Source organism: Phoca vitulina, unplaced genomic scaffold (assembly GCF_004348235.1).
Source record: "Phoca vitulina isolate PV1807 unplaced genomic scaffold, GSC_HSeal_1.0 scaffold19, whole genome shotgun sequence".
Classification (NCBI taxonomy): domain Eukaryota; kingdom Metazoa; phylum Chordata; class Mammalia; order Carnivora; family Phocidae; genus Phoca; species Phoca vitulina.
Genome location: NW_022589722.1, coordinates 20,309,418 through 20,325,298, shown reverse-complemented (window position 1 = coordinate 20,325,298; position 15,881 = coordinate 20,309,418). Strand labels below are relative to the sequence as shown.

The 15,881-nt window shown below is 40.8% G+C and overlaps 1 protein-coding gene across 6 annotated transcripts in view; it reads left to right on the top strand.

Annotated features, from left to right (window-relative positions):
* Window positions 1-947: 947 nt before the first annotated feature.
* The window catches only part of PRDM4 (PR/SET domain 4), a 30,360-nt gene continuing 15,426 nt past the window's right edge, over window positions 948-15,881 (top strand). For 4 of the 6 annotated variants that reach the window (XR_004300939.1, XR_004300938.1, XM_032416654.1 and 1 more), the window contains exons 1-7: window positions 1,147-1,277; window positions 1,472-1,738; window positions 5,589-5,722; window positions 7,369-7,554; window positions 9,034-9,828; window positions 14,275-14,424; window positions 15,387-15,505. Coding sequence is in view for 4 of the 6 variants with exons in the window: in XM_032416654.1 (XP_032272545.1) it covers window positions 1,728-1,738; window positions 5,589-5,722; window positions 7,369-7,554; window positions 9,034-9,828; window positions 14,275-14,424; window positions 15,387-15,505 (1,395 nt within the window). In the remaining 2 variants the exon portion in view is untranslated. Of the gene's footprint in view, window positions 963-1,048; window positions 1,110-1,146; window positions 1,278-1,471; window positions 1,739-5,588; window positions 5,723-7,368; window positions 7,555-9,033; window positions 9,829-14,274; window positions 14,425-15,386; window positions 15,506-15,881 lie in introns of those variants that run through there. The other 2 variants (XM_032416653.1, XM_032416652.1) reach the window with 2 other exon arrangements.

Below are 15,881 nucleotides of genomic sequence, written 5' to 3'. Positions count from 1 at the left end.
TTATTCAGCCCTTTATAAAACACACCATTATTCTCTAGGTCCCAGGTTTGAATTTGGTATTTTAGGAAATACTGTGTCTAATTTACTTGTGATATGACGACTTTCTTGATTTAGACTTCTATTTGTTATCAACAAGAGAGCAAAACCAATGTGACCTGTCAGTGTTCAGTGATTAGTTCCCTCATCTGGAATGTGCTTTCTTTTTATGAGAAGGGAAGGGAAACACCACTCTCACCTCTCATCCAAAACACTGTTTGTGCCTTTGCCCCTTTACCTGGGATTGAATTGCAAAACTCACAGTCTTCACTAGACTACAAGCTGTTCAAGGTCAAGACCTAGGTCTTATTTTGTATTTCTGTTTGAGATGTAATTCAGTAATTGTTTTGTGAATGAAAGGAAGATTTCCTGGGTCTCTGCTGTTCCGCTGGTGTCGGAAGGTACCAGGCAGTTTGTTATAATGTCCAGTCCTCACAAATTTGACTTTAGAGAAAAATGATCCCATCTCAGTATTCCTAGAGCTTAGCACGGTGCTTGCCATACAGGAGAGAAGAAGGGCAGAGATGAGGGGAAGAAAATTTGTACAAATCCCACTCCACCATTTATGACTTGAAGCAGGGAAACTGGGCAACCTTCAGGTGTAACTTAAGGTGAAAACTATTCAAGATAGACTCCCAATTCCTCCTGGGCAACAGCGCCAATATCTTTGGGCTAAGTCCCTTACTTGGAATCTTTGGGGCTTGCGTGGAGCCACGATTCCCTAGTAGGAGAATGCTAAGAAGACTGAAACCTTGAGTCTGAGGATTTAGGGGACTCAGAACCCATTTGCTACTTGCACATGAGCCCTGGTTGCCTAGCAACTGTGGGTCGATAGCTCGACTCTCGACGCAATCCGACCAGTCTGAGACGCGGCGCTCCCGGCGGAGCCTCTCGCAGCCAGGCAACCTCGGGCCCGGGTCCCCGGGGTGCGCACGCGCAGAAGGGGCTCGGTTGGGGGAGGGGCGCCGGAAGGCAGGCGCCGCTAGCGGGCCAGGGCGGGGAGGGGCGCACGCACGAGGGGCGGAGCGGCAGGCGCCCCGAGTGGCTGAGGAGCCGGAAACGCGCCTTGGAGGGTGCGGCCCTGAGGAGACGGCGGGCTGGGCCGGGCCGGGCGGGAAACGTTAGGCCGGCGGCCCCCGGGGCGCGGGGGCCGAGCGGGCGGGGAGGGCCCGAGGCGAGCTCTGCCCGGATGAGGAACAAAGCGGTGGGGCAGGCGCGCGCGCCCCCCGCGCGGCCGGCAGGTGGGCTGCACACGGGCCCGGCCGGGGTGGGGCGAGGGCGGCAGGGCCTGCGGGCCCCACGCCGGCGAGCTGGCGAGTTAGCCGGCCGCCCCTGGGAGGCGGTGTCCGCAGCGCCTGGGCTCTCCGGTGGCGAGGGGACGGGGACTGCATCCTCCCCCGTTTTGGTGACCGCCCTTGTCCTCCCCCCTCCCCAGGTTGGGCAGCCCCCCTCCCGAAGCTTCTGGAGGAAAAGCCCCGGGTGTCCCCCGGCATGCCCCATCTCGCGGCGGGGTGCGCGGCCGCCGGCCCTCGGGAGAAGTTGGGCGGCCCCGGGCGGCCGCGGGGCCGAGTGGCCGCGTTTGTGCAGCGGTTGTAAGCAAGATGCGGTAGCACGTGACCCTGGAACGCAATCCCTGATGCCGGTTCCCCGCCACCCGTGTGTTCTTTTCTCTGACACTTGGCCCCAAGCAGATGCATCACAGGTGAGTGGCTTGGTGGGCTCCGCGCTGGTGACATCTTTGGAAAACATTTGGCAAATGAGAGTTTAGAGTGCCTTTCTTTGGTTTTGGTGCCATGGGGGAAGGTTACAGGTGCGATTTGCAAATGGATATATGTCCCAAAAGGATCAAGAAATCCAGAAGCCAGAGTTGGGTTGAATATACTTTCATTCAACCAAATTGACTCCAAATGTGAATAGTTCCAATTAGCCACACATTGACTGTTGGCTCATTGACATTTCCCCTATGCCTTTGAGTTATTTGAGCTTTTAATATCTTGATTTGAATTCCAGAGTGTATTTTAGCTTATCACCATGCTTCACCTTGAATTTTGCTGGTTACCCTATGGCTTGGATGGTAATGTGGAGAAATTAGGTTCTTAATTTTGCAGGTAGAAATTATTAGTTTTGCACATTTCCTGCTAATGTTTCAAGTACTTAATGATACCATGCCAGTACAGAAATATGCCAGATATAGTTACATTTGGCTGTTCTTTTGGGGCAGTTTCATAGGCTGTATGTGTAGGATGAGGAAGATAAAACAAATTCATTGAAGTTGCTCAGGCTGTCCATTGCATTTTGCAAAGTAGCCGCTTTCAGTTAGCTTCTTAAATATTCTAAGAAAAAGTTATAAGATTCTAAGAAAAAAGTCGTAAGATTAGCAACTGGCAAATGGTTTATTCCTAGGTCAGTTAGAAACACACACATAAAGCGTAGAAGTGTGAAAGAAATGGTTTTACCAGGAATGAGTAGGGAAGAAGAGAGAGGTTGGTGTGATTTTGGCCCTTCTTCCAAGATTGCTTCCCAGAAACTCCTATGAGAAAGGTAGGTAGAATAGAATTGCACTTCAGAATGAGAGTCTTATGAGGATCATATTGTAAATTCCCTTCTGCTTTCTCTCTGTGAGATACTAGTTACCTTTGGTTTATGGCTGCTGAGGTAATCACATTTTAGTGACTCACGACAAAGCAGAAATCTGCTGAGCCTCTCACATTAAACTCTGGTTTGAACTGGTTTGAGAAGGCCTAGGAGTCAACCTAGAAACACCATTTTGATTTTTATCTGGAGATTAGGTACACAGATTAATATTCAGGAATTTTTAGAATGGGATTTGAAGCTATAGACTTTTAGGTGTACTTTAAAAAATTATTGTAACCCATTTGTTTAACCCACTGCTCCAGTGGTTGTAGAGTTTTAGTTACATTTGTAGCTATAATAAGTTACAGGAAAAGTCTGTTTTAAACTTGCAAAATTAAGTTAGCTATTGTTTCTTTAGGCTATAAGGATTTTTTTTGCATTCTTTTATAGGGTAATTAAATACTGTCATTAATGTGCTGTCCTTCGTCAGGTGTGCCTCATTTGTCATATGCTTCTAGTTGCCTCTACTGAGGATGAAAATGCATTGCTCCATCCAAATCAAGTATTTCAGAGTGCCTGTTCTCTACTGTTGGCCTTGTTCGTTTTATTAATGTCTGAGAGTTTAGTTTTATGAGATACCTGGCCTTGGGTAGATTAAAGCCTGTGGATGTAGAATAATGCAGGAACAGGTCTACGTTGCACTTTAAACACAACCCACAATATAAATACACAGATGCTAATTATTGGAACTGAGTAAAAGGCAAAATGGTTCTTTTAGTGTAATTGTCTTTCTAATTGTAGTTAAGAGCTTGAGTTTCTTTTTTAAACATTTTTTTATTGTAAGGGCGCCTGCGCGGCTCAGTTGGTTAAGCGTCTGCCTTCGGCTCAGGTCATGAACTCACGGTCCTGGGATCCAGCCCTGCATCAGGCTCCCTGCTCAGCAGAGAGCCTGCTTCACCCTCTCCCCCTGTGGGACCTCTCCCTCTATGGGGACCCCCCCCCCCCCCCGCTTGTGCTCTCTCTCAAATAAATAAAATCTTTAAAAAAATTTTATTGTAGTTGACATAAAATGTTATGTTAATTTCAGGTGTTGACATACAATGTTCTATTAGTTTCAAGTGCACAACATAGTGATTCGATTTAGGTTTCTTAAATTGGCAGACCTGGATTTAAATTCCAACTCTGCCACTTGTTATATAATCTTGGGTTAAATTTCTTAGCCTCTCTGAGTCTGTTTTCTCATCTCTAAAATGGGATCAAGAATAATACCTACCTCACAGCAGTTATAAGGATTAGGTGAAATAGTTACATGTAAATCACTTAGGTCAGTGGCTTACACATACAGTAAGGGAGTAATAAGTGTGAGCTATTATTATTTTCAGGTTTACTGATAGCTGGTACTGCCATTTTTCAGATTACAACCTATTTAGGTTTTCTTTCGCTGCTAAGAAATATGTAGATCCATTTGATTTCTCCTCTCCTTCTTTACTCCTCCCATGTAGATAGACATACACAGAAGAACTTGCATTACTGTTCCCTATACTTATTCTCAATATAGGATTGGAGGTCTTTTTTTTTTTTTTTAAGATTTTTATTTATTTATTTGAGAGAGAGATAACGAGCAGGGGGGAGGGTAGAGGGAAAAGCAGACTCCCCACTGAGCAGGGAGCCTGATGCGGGGCTTGATCCCAGGACCCTGAGATCACGACCTGAGCTGAAGTCAGATGCTTAACCGACTGAGCCACCCAGGCACCCTTTTTTTTTTTTTAAGATTTTATTTATTTATCTGAGAGAGCGCGCGGGCGCTCACACACAAACTCTAGCACTAGCAGGGGGAGGGGCAGAAGAAGAGGGAGAAGGAGGCTCCCCACTGAGCAGGGAGCCAGACTCAGGGCTGCAGGGCTCTATCCCAGGACCCTGAGATCATGAACTGAGCTGAAGGCAGACACTTAAAGGACTGAGCCACCCAGGTGCCCTGGGATTGGAGGTCTTTAGTAACATTTGGATAACATGTTGGCTAGTCTCTTGAAATTATAATGCTTATAATATGGCAGTCTCTAAATTCTGATATAGGAACTAATAGTTATTGATAGCCTCCAATAGCAGGCATCTTGTTCAAACTAGTGTATTGTGATAAGATTGTTAATGATAATGAAAGATTGCATAGAAAAGGTGATTCTCAGATTTTTTGGCCTGACAAAAATGGTCTGTAGATTTGAAAAGAAAAAAAAAGGTTTGCTGTATCGAGAAACTTTTTGGCAGTGTTTTGCAGCATGATCGGTGCTCTTCTACTTAATTGCTAGGATTTGGGGCATATGACATGTCCTCTTTGACCTGGTTTCCTAATTTACTTTATTTTGAAGAATTGGTGAGACAATGTGAAATAAATTTTTATAAAGTATATATCAAAGCTTACATAATGAACCTTGCTATATGGCAGATATTATTAAGATTTTTATACAGAGTTTTAATAAAATCTAACCCATGGAGGAAATACGGTGCTTCTTCACACCGTTAATAATCTAATTCAGACCCAGTATCACTGTAAGTCTTAGTAAAAAAATTAGTAAAAATTCTTTTGAGTGAAACTCTACAGAAGTCTGGTTTGAAGTAATAGGCCATTTGAAGAAAATACTGTGAAAGAAAAAACTTGGATGGTTAAAAAACAAACTCTTATTGCCATGTGCTCTAAGGATTGCAGTTTGCTTCAGGCAGTGTGCATAGGGTTTGGAACAAAGTGCACCTGAGTTAAATCCTATTTCTGCTTTGTGACATTGACTGAGTTAATGTCTCTGAATCCCAGTTTCCTTATCAGTAGAAAGAATAGGACACTGTCTCAGAGAGCTGTGAGCATAAAAATGAAGTAGTAGTTGGTCACCTCCCATTTCCCTACCCCCATCGTTTCAGGTTCTTCAGTAACTTCAATGGAATCACTAAGGTGAGATTTTTCCTAATTGGTTATGTGTGCTCTTTCTTAGGATGAATGAAATGAACCTGAGCCCAGTGGGGATGGAGCAGCTGACTTCATCCTCTGTGAGCAATGCCTTGCCAGTCTCAGGGAGTCATCTAGGGTTGGCTGCTTCACCCACTCACAATGCCATTCCTGCCCCAGGTCAGTAGTAAGGGAGAGCGACTGAATTTCAACACTTAATTGCATGATCAGTTCTCAGTGGAGTCTAAAGGGAGAAAGAGTGTAAAGGAGAAGCCAAGCAGGTCTGAACTGCAGTTCCACATGTGTCAGCCTCATGGAAGAAATGTTTTTGTGGACCACTGGAGTTCTAGTGGATAGGAGTAGCAGTTTTTTCTGATTAGTCCTCCTGTGGGCTTGGTGGCCTTTAGAGATGTAGTTAACTTGGCATTTTATCTAGGTTTATCCATTCATCTGGTTCATACCCTTGGTACTCTGTCCCTGGGTTAATAGAAGAGAATGAAAGTTATTCTAACTGTTCCAGAAAAGTAAGAGCAATTGAGCTTTATTATTTTTTATTATATCTGAAATTGGCAACAGCTGCAAATGCACCAGGCTTAGAATTCAAAGAGGAGGCACCAAAGATTGAGCTCCTACATGGGACTCCCATGAGCCTCAGTACTCAGAGAGGAATACTATAGAAAAAGCTCATTTTCCCCCATCACTGTACTTGTAAAACCTTTTTATTTGCTTTCTTTTCTTTTTTTTTGAAATAGAAAAAGACAAGCTATTGATTCTTAATGATCTATGACATTGTAATGTATTGGGCTTTCTTTATCAAAATTAGAGTTAATGCTGACATTTGGCTGGTTCATTCAGTGGAGCATGTGACTCTTGATCTCAGGGTTGTAAGTTTGAGCCCCATGTTGGATGTAGAGATTACTTAACAATAAGATTTAAAGTTTAAGATTTAAATCTTTAAGTTGTTTAAATAGTTCTCTGTAGGGAACTACCTGCTTAATTACTAAAATGCAGCAGCTAAATAAATTCATCTAAACTAGGGTCTCCACGTTCCTTTCAGTGTCCACAAAAGAAATTAAAAAAAATTTTATTAGTAGTTAACTCATTTGATTATCTCTTAGGCATTCCTTTTAGTGAACACTCTTGTTATGGGGGAGAAGCATATTAAAAAATATTGCCACTGGCAAAAATAATGCAAATCAGCACTGCTCAAGTTAGTGAGTATTCATTGTTATACTTAGGCATAGTAAGAGTCACTTCTACACCTTGCAGGTATAATCCAAGGTAGATAAAATCTAAAGCTTAAATTTTTTAAATCACGAAATACAGCACATACACAAAAACACAGCACATATACATTTAACTTCCAAGTATAAGCATATTTATGAATTTTTAAAAAGTAAAACATTCTCACCATATAAAATGGGAAATATAAATAAAAAAGTAAAAGAAAATTCGTAATATCATTACTCAGAGACCACTCCTGTGAACTTTGGTGTTTTTTCCCACTTTATCTCTATGTGATTTGTTCTCTTAAATTGTATTTAAACTAGGTTTTTAATTGTAATTAAATGTTTTGATACTTAAAAGCAATACAGACAACTGGAAGATCAACTTGACCATTTTAAAACTAACTTGAGAACTACATTTAAGACATATTTGTGAATATCTGCACAATACTATCTGTCTGGGGATATAAAGGGCTATTAGGTGAGATTTTTTTTCCCCCATATGCAGAAACCTTCCTAAGAGCTTAGCTAGTGATTATAGTGAGAGTTTTTAAGTACTTACTTTCTTTTAATTGAGGAAAAAAAACCATTTTTTTGTAGGCCTGCCAGTGGCAATTCCAAACCTGGGTCCCTCCCTGAGCTCTTTGCCTTCTGCTTTGTCTCTGATGCTCCCAATGGGTATTGGGGATCGAGGGGTGATGTGCGGGTTGCCCGAAAGAAACTACACCCTACCTCCACCACCTTACCCCCACCTGGAGAGCAGTTACTTCAGAACCATTCTACCTGGTAAGTATTATGGTTATTTGGGACATTAGAAGAAAGAATAGAGCCTCCTCTTAACCTCCCTACTTGAAAACTTGAATAACACTTTTTTCTGTTGGTCAGTTTTGGATCTTAATCTCTAGGTGGGAAAAAAATATATATATTTTTGTACCTTTCCTCTTAGAATGTAAGATAACACTTTATTAATGTAGCAGTTTGACTAGGCTTAATTTCTTAATGGCACATAAACAGTTTTTCTCCTTTTTCCTCCAGTATTTCCTTGGTTCAATTTTTATAATTCTGTAGTTGTAATTCTTGTCAACCACATGTCCTGTCCTGCTAGTGTCATTGTTTATTATAAATTAAAGGTTTTTTTTTTTAAGTTTAATGATTTTTTTATTCTAAGTGTGTATTTATTTTACAAAATTTAGTAAATAGGGAGGAGAACCACTCATAGTCCCATCATCCATCTTTTTGGTGTACTTCCTTCCTGCCTTTTATCTTGGTGTATAGAATTTTTACTATTTTTCATAATTAAGACTATACTGTCTATATGATTGTGTATCTTCACTTTTTTCCGCTTCGTATTTTTCTGTGTTTTTAAGTAGTTATTTTCTGTAACTGCTGCATGGTGTTCATAATTATTCTTTTTAATGCTGCATTACAGTCTACTGAATGAATATTCCATGGTTTATTTATATATCAATCTTTATTGTTGGACAGTTTGGTTTTTCTAGGTTCTTGTTACTGTTACAGGAATGACTTTGTGTATAATATCTATAAAATGCATTTAGGGAAGATTATCCTAAGTGGAATTTCTTGTGCAAGAGCATATGAATATTTTTGGGGTTCTTAATGTATATACTTTCCAAAGAAGTTTTAGTAATTTACACTCCCACTGGCAATGCAGCAAGTGCCATTTCAGCACATCCTTATAAGCGTGTGTATTCAAATATTTCTTAATAAAGCAGATTCAATTGTGACTTTGGTTTTGAATACAACCTAATGTGCTTGACAGTTTAATAATTAAAACTTAGTTATATTTAAATTTTCTTAATTAAATTTTTCATGTGGAAGATCTACATTTAAATCATTTTACCTTTTAACTTTTATAGAACAAATTTCAGCATCTTGGGTCTCAGGAATTCCAACTATGTATATATTAATATCATCATTTAAATGCTTAATTTCCAGTGACTTCAAAGGAACATAGCTACTCTTTTACAGTTTCTCAGTTTCACAGGGAAAACTGAATTATGGTATATGTGTGTTGCTATTTATAAAGTATATGTATCAATTTAACCAAATAAGGAGGTAGAAGATTATTTTATGGTCTACTTATGTTGCTATTTTTATAAAGTATATATATCAGTTAAACCAAAGAAGTAGGTAAGAGATTAATTTAGTTATATTTGTAAGGAATATAGTTTCTAGCCTTTGGAATTCCTTATATTTAACGATGTACTAAAAAGTCTCTGATATCTCATCTTTTCCTTTTCTCAGGCATTTTATCTTATTTAGCTGACAGACCACCTCCTCAGTATATCCACCCTAACTCTATAAATGTTGATGGTAATACGGCATTATCTATCGCCAATAACGCTTCAGCTCTAGATCCCTATCAGTCCAATGGAAATGTTGGATTAGAACCAGGCATTGTTTCAATAGACTCTCGCTCTGTGAACACCCATGGTGCCCAAAGTCTTCACCCCAGTGATGGCCATGAGGTGGCCTTGGACACAACAATCACTATGGAGAACGTCTCTAGGGTTGCCAGCCCAATCTCTACAGATGGAATGGCAGAAGAACTTACAATGGACGGTGTTGCAGGCGAGCATTCCCAAATCCCAAATGGCTCCAGAAGTCATGAACCTCTGTCTGTGGATTCTGTGAGCAGCAACCTTGCAGCAGACACTGTAGGACATGGTGGTGTGATACCCATTCACGGGAATGGCCTGGAGCTCCCTGTGGTCATGGAGACAGACCACATTGCAAGTCGGGTCAACGGGATGTCTGACAGTGCCCTCAGTGACTCCATTCACCCCGTGGCCATGAGCACCAACTCCGTAAGCGTGGCACTCTCTACCTCACACAACCTCGCCTCCCTAGAATCTGTTTCCCTCCATGAAGTTGGCCTAAGCCTAGAGCCTGTGGCTGTCTCCTCCATCACCCAGGAGGTCGCTCTGGGGACAGGTCATGTAGATGTGTCTTCGGACAGCCTTTCTTTTGTGCCACCTGCACTGCAAATGGAAGACTCCGATTCAAACAAGGAAAACATGGCGGCCTTGTTCACCGTTTGTGAGTGTGCCCAGCCTTTTTCTGTTGGGAGTATTGCTAGCTAGGGCCACCATCTCTAACAGATGTAGTCACGAAGTCCGGCGTTAAGGGAGTACAGACAGAAACTAGGCTGTGGGATTTTTCTTTGTGTGTTGTCCTTCATGCTAATGTGCCTTTTCCTCAAGTAAGCCAGATGACATACGGACATTTTGTTGGTTCTTACAGGGTTCTGAAGTAAGGAAACTGTAGTCGTTTCTTTCTGTGTTTTACACATAAGGTCAGCCCAATGGTATTCGAGATATTTCCCTGGGTTTCAGAGATAGAGTCATTATAGAAGTAAACTTCATTGAGGTGTTCTGTGTGTCATGCCATGTGCTTTTTCAACATAAGACAGATTTATTAGATCATGTGTATTTTTTTATCCCAATGGAAAAATGTAGGAAGATACAAATGCAATTTTTATTTTTGCTCAGAATGCATATAAATTACTGTAGTTGGGCATGTAAAAGTTCTTTTTATGGGGCAACAATAACAAAAAGCAATATAAAAACTGTTGATTTGTTGGTGTCACTACATCCTTCATTCAAGCAACGTGTTGAGTGCTTACTCTATGCCAGCCTCTGTGCTAGATGCAGGGTAGAAAATAGTCTGCAGGAGAGGACACATGCCTTTAAAGAGCTTATAGTCTGATGGGAAGCATAGGCAAGTAAACAAGCTGTTGCAATATAGTATGATAAGTGGGAAGATGGGATTAAGTGCGAAGTCTAAAAGAGCCCAAAGGGGAGCATCTAACCAGACCATGGAAGGAATATGGGAAGACTTACCAGGGGAGGCAGTGCATATGTTAGCACAGACCTGAAGGACAAAAAAGATGTTGGCAGCTGAGTATCAGGAAGAACAGTGTCCCAGACAGGAGTTGGCACCTGTAGGTGCCTAGAACTAAAAGAATCTTGTGTGGTTCAGAATTGCTGAAGTATAATATGGGGGTGATGAGAAAGAAGTAGGAGCCAGAACACAGAGGGTCTTCTAAGACCAGTCAAGGGTCTTAAGGAGTGAGGTTTGGGATGGGGCTCTTTGCAGTGTGAGGCGAGTAGATGCCATAATTTAAGTGGAAGGTGATTTTCTAACCTAGAGTAGAGGTAATGATGATGAGGAAAGTGGGGAATATTTACAGAGAACTTAGTAGAGCTTGCCAGTGGGTTGAAGTTGGGGGAGGGAAGGGTTAAGGAGATATCCTTGGTTTCTGGCATGGGAAACTAGGTGGATAGTGGTACCACACTTTAGGATAATGAATGGTGGAGGAGGACTGCCGTTTGTTTGTTTTTGAGGAGTGATGGTGAGTCTGGTTTCAGACATGTTGATTTCAGTGTCTATAAAATACCCAGGAGAGATGTTTAATGAGAATTTTAATCTGGAGCACAGAGATCTGTCTGCAAATATTCAGGGATCCTGAGCATTAAAACATTAATCATAGCCATGGAAGTGGGGTGAAATTATCTCCTAGTGAGAGTGGAATGTAAGAGGCTAGGGATGCTAAGACACAGTAGTAGCGGAAGAGCTTCCAAAGTAGACTGAACAGGAGGGTCAGAAAAGTAGGACAGAGCTTCTGGTGCCTCAGAAGCCAAGCAGTGAGGAGAACTTTTATGTTAATCTTTTGAAATCTGAAAGTTAAAATTTTAAAATATTTTAATTTAGGAATGTGATTAATGTAGCCTCATTAACTTAGCAGAAGAGGTGGCCTAAAGTCTGTTGATCCTATTTTAAGTGGGCATGTGGAATCTCTTGCTCCTATGTGTGCTTTTTAAAAAATGAGATATGTTGGGGTGCCTCGGTGGCTCAGTTGGTTAAATGTCTGCCTTCAGCTCAGGTCATGATCTCAGGGTCCTGGGATCGAGTCCTGCATTGGGCTCCCTGCTCAGCGGGGAGTCTGCTTCTCCCTCTCTGCTCATGCTCTTTCTCTCTGTTTCTCTCAAATAAATAAAATCTTAAAAAAAAATTTAAAAAATGAAACATAATTCACATATACATTTTAAAGTGTACAATTTAGTAGTTTTTAGTATATTGACAAGGTTGTTGCAAGCAGCACCACTATCTAACTCCAAAATGTTTTTATCACCCCATAAAGATACCCCACTAGCCGTCTCTCATCATTCCTGCCCTTCTAACCCCCTCCCTCCCCACAACCATCCTCAGGTAACCCTAATCTACTTTCTATAGATTCACCTATTCTGGACACTTCATATAATGGAAGCATACCACATATGGCTTTCTGTGTCTTCTTTCCCTTAGCATAATGTTGTCCTGGCTCATTCATGTTGTAGCACGTGTCAGTACTTCATTCCTCTTTAGGATTGAATACTACCCTGTGTGTGGCTGTACCACATTTTGTTTATCCACCTTTCATTCATGAACATTTGGTTGTTTCTCCTGTTGGCTATTAGGAATAATGCCGCTATGAACATTCATGTACAAGTTTTTGTGTGAACATGTTTTTAAGTCTCTTGGATATATATTTCGGAGTGGAATTGCTCCTGTGTTTAACTTCTTGAGGAACTGCTTTTCTGAGGTGGTTGCATCATTTTGAATTCCCAGCATCAGTGTGTGAGTGTTCCAGTTTCTCCACATCTTCCGAACGCTTTCTATTATAGCCGTCTTACTGGCTATGGAGTGGGTGTGAAGTAGCATCTCATGGTGGTTTAGATTTGCATTTCCCAGGTGACAATGATGTTGAACCTCTACGTGTTCTCATTGGCCATTTGTGTATTTTCAGAGAAATCTCTAAGCATTTTTGGCAGTATGAAATCTTCTCCTTTGGAGATTTAGCATGGTTTGTTATTAAGAGCATTGGAGAATGGGGCGCCTGGGTGGCTCAGTTGGTTAAGCAACTGCCTTTGGCTCAGGTCATGATTCTGGAGTCCCGGGATCGAGTCCCACATTGGGTTCCCTGCTCAGCGGGGAGTCTGCTTCTCCCTCTGACCCTCCCCCTCTCATGCTCTCTGTCTCCCGTTCTCTCTCTCAGATAAATAAATAAAATTAAAAAAAGAAAAAAGCATTGGAGAATGAGTTCTCACCAAGTGTAGGGGATCTCTAATCTGATCTTCAAAGAATTTTTAGTCAAGTAGTAGTTGAAGTAAGATATTATTTCTGCTTTGCCTAAATACGAAAACTTACTGCTATTTTATGTCATTTAAGGAGAAATGTTTAATGATTGCTTAGGGAAAAAAACCACTTAGATGGCTGTGGTTCTGCGGTTGATGTACTCCAACTATTTTGAGGACGAATTTGGAAGGTTTGAGCATAATCATTGACTGATAGTCATGTGTACTATTCCTTAACAGAAATAGAGCACAAGATTTATGAGAACGACACTCATGAGCTTGTAAAAGTGAAGTTACAGTAACCACAGAGAGCAGTATATAAAGGCAGCACCCTTTCTGACAATGCAGAAAGAACATATGAACAGTAAGAAATTAAGAATTTTAAGCAAACGTGTCTGCAAGCACATGATTCTACCTATTGTCCCTAAGAGCACTTTTTTGCCAAATTTTTTTTTGTCTTAAGAATCTCATCAAAACCTGGGTGACCGGTTTGTTTATAGTGAAGCAAAAGCGAACAGTGGTGCAGCTGTCTCTGCCTCTGTTGACCTATATTGTCATCTCTGTTTTGGCTTTGTGTGATGGCATTTCAACTCCCGTTTCCTCATACAGTTTGGTAGAATTGGAATCTTGGGACTTTAGATATAATATCTAAAGGTATTATGTATTTACTTTAGGAAACAATGTACTTTATTCTTGAATTAATTTAGTGTTACTTTTTGGTCAGTCTCTATGGACTGAATAGTAAAATTGTCCTGTGAGATTAAAAAAAAAAATCAGATCTTACTGGAGAGAGATGTCAGAGTGGGATATGTATCTTAGTGTAAGAAAGTGATTCTTTGGGGCGCCTGGGTGGCTCAGATGGTTAAGCGTCTGCCTTCGGCTTAGGTCATGATCCCAGGGTCCTGGGATCGATCCCCACATCGGACTCCTGGCTCAGCGGGGAGCCTGCTTCTCCCTCTCCCTCTGCCTCTCCCCCTGCTCATGCTTTCTCTCTCTCTGTGTGTCTCTGTGTCTCAAATGAATAAATAAAATCTATAAAAAAAAAAAAAAAAGAAAGTGATTCTTTGATCAGAGTATTTTTTTAAAGATTTTATTTATTTATTTGAGAGAGAGAGAACAAGCAGGGGGAGGAGCAGAGGGACAGGGAGAGGCAGACTCCCGGCTGAGCACGGAGCCCTATGTGGGGCAGGATCATGACCTGAGCTTAATGCAGACACTTAACCAACTGAGCCACCCAGGCGTCTTTTTTACTAGAATTTTGCTTCTTACTGGTTATACTTTAGTAATTAGCATTTAAATAAGAAAGCAGGTGGTACTTCAGGCTGCTTGAACTAACCCCATTTGTTTCTCTCAAATTTCCTATCCATAGGGTGCACTCTCTGTGACCGAGCCTATCCCTCAGACTGCCCCGATCACGGACCAGTGACTTTTGTTCCTGACACTCCAATAGAGAGCAGAGCGAGGCTTTCTCTCCCAAAGCAGCTTGTTCTCCGCCAGTCAGTTGTGGGAGCAGAAGTTGGTAAGAACCTTGGAACCATAAAAGCCTGTCAGTTCTCTTCCTTTGTAGGGTAGAGTTGTAAAAGTGGATATGTATAATATAGTCATTATTTGGTTGATTCAGAAGTCAATTTACAGCTTAAGATTTATCCTTCTAGGAACATTTGTCCAGTGATAGCAATAAATCAAGTTGAAACTTTCTTGAGAAAGTTCCCCTTTCTTCGAATCAGAATTGAATAAAGGAAAGAATCATGGCCTGAGTCTGAAGACTTTTATTCTTGGCTGTATCATTCTCTAACGATTATGACAAAGCATTTCTTGAAACTTAAGTTTCTTTTATAAGAAATGGAAAATTCATCACTGATAACCTTTTGTCACAAAAGATAGTTACATCGAATGTTCATAAATTGTTTAATACTCCTTAGGAAAAAGGAATAAGAAATATAGACTGCCAGAGTTTGGTTACCCATATTTGGATTTAAAATGGTTTCTGAATTACTGTGCCATTTCTTTGAAAATACCAATCTAGGTTCATTATTTTTTCAGCTGTAGTTTGGGTATGAGTCAGTTGAAAACGTTAAAACAGCTTCGATAATATGGAGCAGTGCTTTAAGCACAGATGGTTTTATTAGTTTGATTTATCTTGTAGTAATTGCTTTATATTTTTATAATTGGGTAATGTTCTCTAGTCTTTTTTATGTATTCCAAAATAACACTTGGAGGGACTTGGTTTGGTTCCTTATGTATAAGACCGGGTTTAGGGATTTCTGATACTGCTTCTTATTCTTCATGTTTCTTCTGAGCCCTATTTAATCTGCTCATTACATTTTTCATATTTATAGGATAGAACACAAAATACTTAGCTACCTCACAGGAGTGCTGGAATATCCGTAGTTCTTAGGTTCACTGAAGCTAAGCCACTCTCTTGTGTATCCTGTTAGATGCTTAAATCATTGATTGGGCATAATATCTTTTCACTGACAGGTGTGTGGACTGGAGAAACCATTCCTGTGCGGACTTGCTTTGGGCCTCTCATTGGCCAACAGAGCCATTCCATGGAAGTAGCAGAATGGACAGACAAGGCAGTCAACCATATCTGGAAGGTCAGTGTTCATGAAGCTTTTCTGTGGTTTCTGAATGTTTTTACTATAGTGAGGTAGTTAAAAGTGATGTAAAACAAAATTGGCCAAGACTCGTATGGTGCCATTCACCTGTCAGTCATTTATTTAATATTCCATCCTTTCTGTTCTTTGTAGCCAAATTATAATATTTAGCAAAACACCAGCTATGGAATTTAGAAAATAAACTGTTTTTAGTCTTCCTTTTGTTAGATAATCCAGTGATTCTTCATTTAAATTACTTGAGGCAGCTGAGGACATGGACTTTGTTTATATGATGAAAGTCTTATTTTATAATCAACTAAAACATTCTTCAAATAGTTAGCTTGGGAAACAGTTCTGGGATTGGAAGCTAAGATCA